At 39.8% G+C, this 11,857-nt stretch overlaps 1 protein-coding gene across 1 annotated transcript; it reads right to left on the reverse strand.

The window, feature by feature from the left end:
- Positions 1 to 2,741: 2,741 nt before the first annotated feature.
- LOC140507293 (vomeronasal type-1 receptor 4-like) lies at positions 2,742 to 3,665 on the reverse strand. Its single transcript, XM_072615413.1, has one exon. The coding sequence runs from the start codon at positions 3,663 to 3,665 to the stop codon at positions 2,742 to 2,744; it is 924 nt and encodes a 307-aa protein (XP_072471514.1).
- Positions 3,666 to 11,857: the final 8,192 nt, after the last annotated feature.

Raw genomic sequence — 11,857 nt, forward strand, 5'->3', positions numbered from 1 at the left:
ATGCCATTATCAGAAATGGGAAAAAAAGTAGAACAAAAAAGTTCTTGAGGCAAGTTGAATTCAGCTTGGGACATGTGCATTTCTGTGTATATCATGCTGTTCATCCTTCATTTTTGAAGTGGACCAATGATATCATAGGTAATGTTTTGACTTCTGCTTGAATTGGATTACAGTGAGATAGAGTTGTAAAAGTCGCATGTTTGACTCTCTTTTCCAGAGTCATCAAAGTCCAATGGCAAGACAAAAATAAAGACAAGTGGAAATGGCCCAATTTAAATGTAGCATCTTTGACGTCTGACCAAGCTCTAACTGCTCCAAGGTACCTACTTCAGGTGCCTTCAAGACCATTGGAACAAACTGTTCTCATCCACCCATTCCATTGGGCGATATCTTCACATGCTTGGGGCTGCAGACATCTCTCTAACTCATCAACAGATTTGAGGTCTGTAGTAACTCAACCTGGTTTAAAATAGTTTAGATGGTTTTAATGGGATGTGTTTTCTGTAGAGGCAATAGAAATTCTCTGAAAGTTAGGTAGATGATTTTGATGCTTCTTTGAGGGATATATTGGAGAAAGGAAAGACTGAAAGCAAGGAAATCAATGAAGTTATTTTAAAGGTCGAAGAAAGGAGGTGATGAAGTCCTGAACCAAGTTAGAGGCTGAAGATGTAGAAAAATAGACGACCCTTCTTCACATACACAATTAAGACATAGACTAGTTGTTCCCTGATGTTATCCTGTACTCTCTCACCTCTCAACATTAAAATTTCTCTACCCACATATCCACTTTTTAAAGTCCTTCTATCTCTTCAAGGTTAGTTTGGCTGCCATAGGATGTAAGTTCTTTGACCACCTGTGCCTTTCGCCAAACAATCTACTTCAGATTATGTAAAATAGAATAATCTCACCATCAAACTGCTTCACATCCCAAGGAAACTGTGAAAGACTGATAGAGGGAGAAATACCATTTCCAAATCAGAATCCCAACCTGCAACATTGCTTTAGCTGATAGTATTTCTAGAACAAGGTGAAATTGGGGGAGGGACAGTGTTCTCTTGGCTGTCTTTTATACGTCTAATGCAAAGGTGACTGTTGCAGGAGAATATCACACAGGAAGTTATTGTACAAAGATACCATTAAAATCCTAAACAAATACTTCCTTACTTATGAGCTCATGGGTTTGTGTAGGGTGCTCTCTGACCAACCTCCTCCATGGGATCTAAAATCCACAAGAGCTCAGTACATATCCTGAAAAGAGGCTTCTGCTTCATCATGGAGACAGGCTGAACTTTATTTTACATTCATTCTTTTTCCAATAATGTTGTATGTAGTGCATTGAGTACCTATGTGACAATGGGAAGGTCACCACCTTTCTGAGCCTCAGTTAAAGACAAAGCTAAGCTAAATGCAATATGAGGTTCTTACTTGGAATCTTTGGTTCTATGAACTTATGACTTTCACAACAAAACTATGCAAACACAGAAGACAAGTGGTAGACTAACTATAGGTCAAAGTGAAGGAAACAAATGTAGATAGAAGCTTCAGGAGTCCCTGAGCAGAGAAGGAGGAGACCTGAGCTGGGTTCAGAGGAAGAAAGAAATGTCTTGAATCTTGAGGAAAAATTCTAACTCTTGTTCCAGAGTCTTCCTTTGGATTCACTTTCCTTCCAGTTGGAATGGAAAATTTGTAAAGAGTTTACTGCAATGCCTGGCACATAGTAGGTCCTTAATAAGTGTTTATTTCCTTCTTTATTGGGCATATAGGTGACATAGTGTATAGAGAAAGATTCAGAAACATCTGAAGTTAAATCTGGCCTCAGCTCTTTACTTTCTGTATGACGGGGAAAGTTTTTTAACATCTGCCTGCCTCAGTTTCCTCAATTGTAAAATGGGAATAACAATAGCAGTTACCTCTCAGGCTTATTGTGAAGTCCAAATGAGATATTTGTAAAGTGCTTAGCACAATAGCAGGCACCTAGACGGTGTTTAATAAAGTCTTATTGCCTTCCATATCCTTCTCTTCGAAGCTAGAAGCCAGGGTAGCCCAGATTGCCTTTCTGTCCTGGTCTCCTCAGCTTTGCTTGCTCTTCATACAGGTGCAGGGAATTGGATAATTAATCTTTACCAATAAAGAAAGAGAGTCATGTAATTGGCCTTTGAGCCAAGGGTCACGCAGAAAACAAGGCTTGGAGAGACATTATAGTTTTCTTCAAGTATTCCAACTGGAGCCATGTGCAAGAGGGATTAGATGGCATCTATGTATCTCCCAAGGAACAAATGAGGAAAAATGGATGAAAGCTTACCCTGATTGCCTCTTCAAAATTGCAGAAAACCAGACTGGTGTTAAAAATGAGTGGTAACATCCACTTCTTGAGAGAGAGGAAGTTCTTTAAATGCAAGTGCTCAGAGAGGGAAGACCACTGGTTATGGGTGTTGCCAATGGTATTCCTGTTTGGTATGCATTAGACTAGGTAGGGTCTTATGCCTTTACCAACCTAATGATCTGGGATTCTTGGGAGAGTAGTTCCAGGTGGCTTCTACTTGAATTCATACCCTGATTCTGTTACCTGTGCCTTTAATGGCTCTCCAGCTGTCCCTTTGCTGTGATATTGAAGGTAGTTCAAATAGCTACGTGAGGATTCTGGATCTGTTCTGACACTTCTAGTGTAAAGCTTTCCAGTGACTTTTCCTCTTTCACAAGAGCCCGGGAAGATATTAGGGACTGGGTATTACTGGAGTCACTTAGTATTTGGACTTTTTTCTACGTTGGACAGTATTGTAGTATCTCATGATTTGTGGGTCACTTTTGATCAGCACAAAGGGGCTAACCATTGGAAAACAGGCAGCCAAGAAGGCAGAGCTATGTATCATCCAGCGACTAACTGTCATTGAATTCATACATCCTGTCAAGATGGAATTGAGTAAGTAAAAAGTGAGAAAGATGCTTACCAGCAGTAGGATCATTTGGGTGGCTCTGGTCTCAGGGAAGGCTCTATGGAGAGAGGTATCAGTGCGAACCCCCTGAACTCTCTTGTGGTGCTTGTACAGGAGACAAATCTTGTAGCCAGTGTTGAAGCTAAGGAAGGCCATACACACAGCATCAGGGAGGGAGATCACAAGTCCATGGAGTGATGCACTAATTACATCAGTGACATTAACAGAGCAGTATACATAATCTTTTGTTTCTGAGATGTTTCCAGTGCCTTTTGGTCCTCTAAGTTTTATGAGAATAATAATATTTTTCAGCATGTGGAAAATCCAGCAGAAGAGAATAGAGGGCATAATGTATCTTGGGACTATGGCTTTAAACTTTATCCACCTGGGGTTGTGTGAACTGATAATGATGGCCTGAAAGCCACTCAGGAGGCAGGTTGTGCTGAGGGAAAGGCCACGACCTACTCTGTGAAGGTAGAAGACAATTTTACAGCCAATGTCATCCAGAACATTCTTGAGACCCAAAACTGCCAAACCCTCCATGACACCCCTGGAGAGAAGCAGCAAGGAGTTGGCCACAGCCAGCTGAGTGAGAATCAGATCTATGGGCCTCATCCTCTGGCCAGTGAAGAAAAGGAAGCTGAAGAGATAAATTAGGAAGAAATTTCCTTGAACTCCAATTCCTGTCTGGAAGAACAAGACAGTACCCAAGAGCACATCCACAGGAATCATGTTCTTGGTGTCCTGAGGAGAAGAACTTCAATCTGAGTCTGAGGGACCTGGAGGAAAACACAAGAGCTTCATGCCATCCCTACATGTTGATCCCTCACTGACACCTGAAGGGAACTCATGAGACGGCTCCTTCCATTTCACAGACAGGCACGCTCAATTCAGCGATTTCCATGCAGTGATTCTGTCTGTTTGTGGTATTTACTGCCTCCTCCTGTCATTTACACATTATTGGATTAGTGCATTATTTCTTTTTTAGCTGAGCTTAGTAGTCACTGCTTTCCTGGTCTGTGTTTGTACTGATAATCATGAGAAAAGGATTGATCTTTTGGTTCAGGATTAGCATTCTTTTCTCTCTGAACTCCCTTAAGAAAATTTGCCTTACGAATTGGTAGATGTTCTGGTTTAGTGAAACTGCCTACCTGACACTTTTCTCAGAGCTGGTTTTGGCTGTCCTATTACCCTACCAAACCTTTCTGAATTTATAGCCCCTAATCCCCCACAGATCTTTTCTAGATACACTCCTTTCTTTCTAAACACATTTGATTCATTCCTACCTTCTATATTTATGAAATATAATTTTAGATCCCAGATGTAAATTTCTGTTTTTCATTTTTTCTTATTAGATTCAACTCAGTGAATTTAAAAAGAATTGACAGGCTAGAGCACTGGGATGAATCAAATTAATTGAAAGTTAATAGGAAAAAATGTGTAGCGTCTGGGAAATCCCTTCCTACAGAATATTTACCCTCCAAGATCTACCCAAGATTTGAAGCATGTGGGATGGGGGTGGGGTGGGTTAGGTGTCAGTATCCACACAAAAGCTTGGTTTATGCATCTGCAGCAGAGTGGTTACTTTTATCAAGCATCCCATGGACAGATTCATTTTGAAATGATATTTTATTCAGTGGCACAAAAAATTAAGTGCCAAGAAGAGTTTCTTCCTTCTCCTTATATGTGTACACCACATTGAGTACACTGAATATACCCTTCCATAGGTGACAATAAGGAGCAATACATACATAAATGTACACACACACACACACACACACACACACACGCTCATATAAGCACTGAACATGGAATATAGAAAATGCATTTGAAGGGCTAGGAAACAGGGATGGAAGATACACATCGAGGCAACTGACTTGGCCAGAAACATTCTTTTGACAGCTGATGTCACGATCCTGTGTGGTCAAGAAACATATATTGAAGAGATCCCTTATACTCTTAGGTTTGCAGAAACAGATATGTCCTTTGGGGGGGGAGGGGAAGGTCATCAAGCTGCTAGTTGATATACATAGTGGCTGTCACATCTCTGCTCTTCTCTGATTTCTTTGTCTTTGGTGAGGGGCATGACTGCTGTCTCTTAGATCCATTGCCTTTGTGGGGATATTGCTCTGCTTGTCTTTGAAGTCACTGCTCTTTTCTGTTGCTAACTTCTGGGTTTCATTTCTATAGGGACACCTGATGGTCTTCTAGGATCTTATCTGCTAATGGTCAATGACTAGGATGACTTTTTCTGACCAGGGCAAGATGACATTTTTTTTATCAAAGAAGTTCTGAGATTATGAGTCATCGTAACTAGATCAGGGCTGCCAGGCTATTGTAGTGTACCATGCCAAGATGGTCTATACTCTTGACTACTTGGATCTGGCATTCATTCATTGTCCTAAACAACTATCTTACAATTTGTTGTTACTCAGTCATGTCTGAGTTTTTATGACCCCATATGGAGTTTTCTTGGCAAAGATCCTGACATGGTTTGCCATTTTCTTCTTCCTCCAGTGAATTAAAGAGAGGTTAAATGACTTGCCCAGGTCACACAGCTAGTAAATGTTTGAGGCCAGATTTGAACACAGGTCTTCTTGCCTCCAGGTCCTACAATCTATCTACTGAGCCACCTAGCTGCTTCACTATCTGCCATATCCAACATAGGGAAAGGAGATTCCTTGTAACTCCCAATTTAAATGGAGAGTCCTATGCCTTTGAATCAGGTGACACAGGTGCCTGGAGGCTGGAAGATCTGAGTTTCAATGCAACTTACTAGCTGTGTGACTCTGGGCAAGTCCCTTAATCTCCATCTGCCTCAGTTTCCTCAGCTGCAAAGTGAAGCCAATAATAGCACCTACTGCCCAGGGTAGTTGTGAGAAAAAATGATAGAATGTTAAAAAAGTTCTCAGCCCAGTGCCTGGAACATAGTAGATGCTTAATACTTCCCTCCCTCCCTCCTTCCTTCTTTCTTCTCTTTCTTTTCTAAGAACTCATTATGACAACCACCAAACTCAAAAGCAAAAGACAATAGTTGTATGGCAGCTGGAAGACTTGAAGGGCAACTCTATCCCTAGATCTTTTGGAATTAGCATGCCAATAAAAGTGCAGGTCCTTTTTAATTAAAGATTCAGAGGGAGAAGACCAGCTTTTAGGGGCATTGTAGAGTATTTCTGTCCTGTGATGCATTAGGAAGAACAAAAGCAGGGTAAGAGGTCAAGCTCACTGTCTTACCCTCAGCTGGCCCCCATTTCTTCTTTTGTTACTTGTAAGTCTACCAGGAACCAAGGTCTTTGCTCCTGTTCTTTCTTCTAGACAGTGCAAAACCTGTCTCCCAACCAATAAAAAAAATAACTTGACAAGAAAAAGAGGAGACTGGTATGAGTACACAAGATTTTATCTGAAAAAAGTCTTATTTTTTTGTACATCAGTGTGATGTGTCAATGAAGAGAGTTAATGGAGAAGCTTCTGGGAAGATGGCAGAGTAGGTCACAACATTTCAAGTTCTCCATATTTCCCCCACAAACAAGACAAAATAGTGCTTCAAGGAGAATGTACAGTGGCTTGGGACTTGGGTAAAACAAGGATTGGGGCAAAACAGTATTCCTTATGGGACAACAGGAGAAAATTGGAAGAAAATCTATGATGTGTAAGCACTTTCAGGCTAGTTCCACTGAACCAAGAAACACTAAACCCTGGGGTTAGCTGGGTTGGGAAGTAGCCTTGGTCACAGCCACAGAAATTTTCACCTCCTGGACAGTGTAGGGAGTTGGACATCTGAGGAAACCTGTGCTGAAGGGATGTCATGCCCAGCTGTTCTTCTGAGACTTGGTCCTGGGGAAGAAGAAACCAGCACATGCCACATGAGTATATAAACCATGGACCAGGCATCCTGCTGGCTATGGGCATTTACAGGAGGATGGACTTCCTGGTTTTGGTTTCAGGCCAAAGGGGAAGCTGAAGCAGGATCTGAGGTCAAAGGCAAAACCCCTGTGCTCCAGAACTAGAAGTAATTACAAGAAGTTGCTATAAATAAAAATAATGATCAGGCAAAGGAGAAAGAACCCAACCGTAAAAAGTTACTATGGGAATAGAGAAGATGGGTTCATCTTCAGAGGAGGATTATGAAGCAAAAGCCTCTCCTAGCCCAAAGAATAATGTCAAATCGTAACCTATCCAAAAGAAATCTATAGAAGAACTGAAAAAAGATTTTAAAAATCAAATGAGACTGAGAAATTTTTCTTAAAAAAAGTAAGAACAAAGAAAAATGAGAAGATTATGAAAAGTCAACCAAGTGAAAAAGAACATCTGAATCATATCTATTTAGAAGGTAATAAAAGTTTTCTAAATTTATGAAGAAATGGAAGGGTGAGAGAATAGGATATGGTGGGATATTACAAGGATATCTAGTTTAGTGGGAATGGAATACAGAGATAACAACATATATATTTGGAAGTTTAGAAAAGTCTTTTAAATTCAAATAGAAGAGGATGGCAAGGGGAAAAGGGGCAGGGAGAGAATGAGGGCTGGATCCTTGGAGTGGTGGTAGGTTAAGTAATAGAAGAACAAAGCAGTGGGTAAAAGTAAAGCAGAGGAGTCAGGAGGGATAGGAAATAAAATACACATAAATGTATGATAAAGATCAAGAACAGAATTTATTAGGGAAAAAAGCAAGAGTAGTAATCATGATCTAAGAAAGTTCAAGCTAAAATAGATTTAATGAACAGAGAAAAATAGGGAGAGTACACTATATGTCAGTCATATTTCTCAATATTGTTTTAGACTGTTTAAAATAGCTGGAGAGTATAAGGTTGCAACCTGACTGTGGTGTAGGAAAAATTGACCTCATGGCCTTGGCCATCTGTGTGCAGGATTGTGACTACAGTTCCCAGTGTATCTGCAGGGGCTGCTTCATCATTTGTTTGTTACCATAGGACTTTGATGTAGGTAAAATGGTATGGGCTATATCTTTAGTTTCATTCATAAATTAGGTTCAAGTAGGCAGAATTGCACGAAGTTGTCCTCACTGTCTCCTCCAGAGTCATCACAGTCCAGTGGCAGGACAGAGTCAAGATAACTGATGATGGCTGAAGATGCAGTGCATGACCTTGGCATTTATGATGTCTCACTGAGCTCTAAGAGCTCCATTGAACTTGCTTCACCTGCCTTCATGACTATTGGAACAAATCGTTGTTTTCCACCCATTCCACTAGTGAAAATCTTCACATACTTGGAGTAGACACCCCCTAATTCACCAATGGATTCGAGACCCCTTGGTTATCCTCAACCTGGTTTAGCTGATTTATAGAAATGATTTACAGCGGTGTGGCCGATATGCATGCCACAGCTTCTTGGAGACACAGATAAGAGTTAGATGGAACACATGGACACCTAAGGTTGAAAGCCACCATGAAAAGGGCTCGGTAGTGCTCACACAAGACTAGTCTTCCCTGAATACAACCTACAACTCAAATCATTTTCTTAACTCCTACTGGAGAAGCAGGTTGTATTCTCAGAGAGCATCTAGTATTTTTTTCATTTAAGTTCTAGTGGTAACTGAGTGGTTATGGCTTCTGTGTTTTCCAGTATCATTTAACCACTTGATGTCTTCCTAGTATCAATTATGTTTACCAAGAGATAGTTCCTGAGAAATTATAACAGGGACTAAAGAGCATGGTTCTTAACTCAGGGATGCAATCTCTCATAAGTACAGTCTCTCACACAAATACAGAGTCTAGGGGTGAGCAGGCTTAAGTTTAGAAAGTAACAAGGCAGTAACTCACAGTTCCCAATTGGATGGAAGTACTTTTTCTTCCTTTGTGAAGTCCTCAAGTATAGCTTTTTGCTGAGTTGTGAGGGATAGTAAGCTTGTAGGGTTTTTAGCGATCTTGCCCTGCTGTGTCCATTTGTCTGTTGCTTCTGATGGGGAAGTTCTGATCAGCTACTGTTGTTCTGGGGATATCCAAATCTTTTGAACTTTGATGTGCTCTGAATTTTTCTTTTCAATCAAGGCAGAAGAAGGGGAAAATAGTCTGCCCTTCCCCTCTGCACGTGGTTTCCTCTCAAGGAATTGGCTGGAACTATTCCACAATTAGGCTTGACTGCCAGTGTCTGTCATATTGGATTCTGAACTGAGTTGTTGCTTAATCCAATCCCTCTAGGACATGATGATTTTTATTCAGCCAATCACAGTATATTTGAGGCATTGTGTAATCTCAACTTATCCAATTGCTTAAAGCATTTCAGTCCTTCCAAATGGACTAAGGTTTTTTTGTTTTTTATTTGCACCTATTCTACATCTTTGGTTAGTTGGCTAGGTAATTCAATAGAATTGTCTGGGAATTGTTCATACCTTTTGATAGTGTTGTACACCTTTGATTGATCGATTCAATTGGGAAGTTCTAAGCTCCTGTTTGACTAGTTTGACTAGGCAGACCTCTTACACAAAAATCTGTAGGGCTCCCATTCCATACCACAACTTTGTTCAGTCATTTCTCAATTGATAAGTGTCCCCTCAATTTTTGATTCTTTGCCACCAGAAAAAATTATTTATTTATATTGTTCTATGCTGTAGCATTCCAAGGGAAAAGTGTTATAATATCTATGGCATGTACTACAACCATACGTCTTTTCTCATGGAAATGTTCTTTTTAAAGAATATTTTATTTTTTACCCCAATTACATGCAAAAACAACTCTTAACAATTTAAAAAATATTGAGTTTCAAATTCTATTTCTCTATCTCTCCTCTCCCCCCTGCTTGAGATGATAAGCAATCTGATACAAGTTAGACAAGTACAATCATGTAAAACATTTTTCTTACTCATTTTGTCCAAGAAGACTCAAAAAATACAGAAAAAAGGGAAAGAAATGAAAAGTAGTATGCTTTGGTCTGTATTCAGACAGCATCAGTTCTTTTCCAGGAGGCAGATAGTATTTTTCATCATGAGTCCTTTGGGATTGTTTTGGATCATTGTATTGCTGAGAATAGTTATTCAAAGTTCATCACACAACATTACACGATGTTACTGTGTACAATGTTCTCTTTCTGCTCCCTTCAATTTGTATCAGATCATATAAGTCTTTCTATATTTTTCTGATATCATCTTGCTTATCATTTTTATAGTGCAATAATATTATATTACCATCATACTACCATCATTTCATTACCATTCCATACCACAACTTTGTTCAGTCATTTCTCAATTGATAGGTATCCCTTCAATTTCCAATTCTTTGCCACCAGAAAAAGAGCTTATAAATATTTTCATACATTTAGATCTCTTTCCTATATCTATCTTTTTTGAGTACATACTTATCCATGGTTTTAATGGATTATGTACACTTTTACAGACATTTGGGTACAAATGAAAATGTTCATGAGTGGGTCCATTATGTTTTTCATATACAGACAGTTAGTTGATGTAGTAGATAGTGCACTGGGTCAGATTCTAACCCTAAATGTGCTCCTCCCTGCCCCATTTGCTATAGTTTTCAGCACTTATTCTCTTGTAATATTTTGCTTATTCATTCAACAATTATAGGTAACATATATTGATTACATGCTAAAAGTTGGGAAAGAGAAGAGATATGTGCTGGGGCTATGAAAACACTACTAAAATGGCATCTCCTTCTGAAGAGCTCATGATCTTTAAAGCTGAAATAACATGCACACATGCATACACACACACACAGACACAGAGACACACACACTCACCCACACACCTCCACAACCCAGATAAAGAGATTTCCATCTCTAAGATACTTGGCCACATTGGAAGACATGTAAAACTTGTGTGCTTTGTCCCAAGGCAACTGTGAATGTCTGATGGAGGGAGAAATAGTATTTGAGTCAAAATCCCACCCCCCAATTTTAGCTTAGATTACAGTATTTCTAGGACAAGTTTAAGTTGGGGGAGGGAGAGTATTCTCCTGGCTCTCTTTTATAGGCTAGTACCGAGGGTGACTGTCTCAGAATATATCTCAGAATATATTCCTACAGGAAGTGATAATAGGAAGATGTCATTGAAATCCTAAACAATACTCCTTACTTATAAACTCATGGGTTTGTACAGGGTGCTCTCTAACCAACCACCTCTACTGGATCTAAAATCCATGAGAACTCAATAGATATCCAGACAAAAGACTTCTGGTTCATCATGGAAAGACACTTTATTTTATACTCTTTTATTTTCCTGATAATTCTGACTGTAGTGTATTGAGTACCTGTGTGATAATGAGAAGGACACCACCTTTCTAGGCCTCATTTTCTCCTCTACTAAAGGAAAGAACTAAGACCAATGCACTCAGAGGTTCTTCCTTGAAATCTTTGCCATTATAAGCTTATAATTTTCACACCAAAACTATGCAAACTCATATCACAAGGGCTAGATTAACTGTGGGACAAATAGGAGGACAGGAAATGAGATAGAAGCATCAGAGGTACCTGAGCATAGAAGGAAGGGACTTGAGCTGGATTCAAATGAAGGAAAGGAAATATGAGAAATATCTTGAATTGTGGGACAAAATTCTAATTCTTATTCCAGAGTCTTCCTTTAGATTCACTTTCTCTCACTTATAGAAAATATGTCCCTATTTCTCCATCCCTTTTTTCAACTAGACAATCTCCTATGTCCTGAAGAGATAATCCTTGTGTTTGAGGCTGAGATGCAGAGAGAAACTTACCATACTGGTGCCAGCTGCTGGAACACTGGGCATGGCTGTGGGAGTGTGTTCTTTGACAGGACTACGTAAAGCAACGGCTCCAGTTATAGTGTCTTGATTCCCTGAGCTAATCTGCCCCTTCTCATCCTCATATCACTGGGGATTGGTGTTTGTCGTGTCACTTTCAGAAGATTTGACATTGACATTGTCAGCTGAGGGAGCCAGGGGATGTGCCAGAAGAGGAAAAGTTTGAACTCAGAT

This window comes from Notamacropus eugenii, chromosome 5, assembly GCF_028372415.1.
Source record: "Notamacropus eugenii isolate mMacEug1 chromosome 5, mMacEug1.pri_v2, whole genome shotgun sequence".
Classification (NCBI taxonomy): domain Eukaryota; kingdom Metazoa; phylum Chordata; class Mammalia; order Diprotodontia; family Macropodidae; genus Notamacropus; species Notamacropus eugenii.

Bases quoted from the DNA above. Each gene is read 5' to 3' on its own strand.
- LOC140507293 (XM_072615413.1), bottom strand. From the start codon at position 3,665: ATGATTCCTGTGGATGTGCTCTTGGGTACTGTCTTGTTCTTCCAGACA.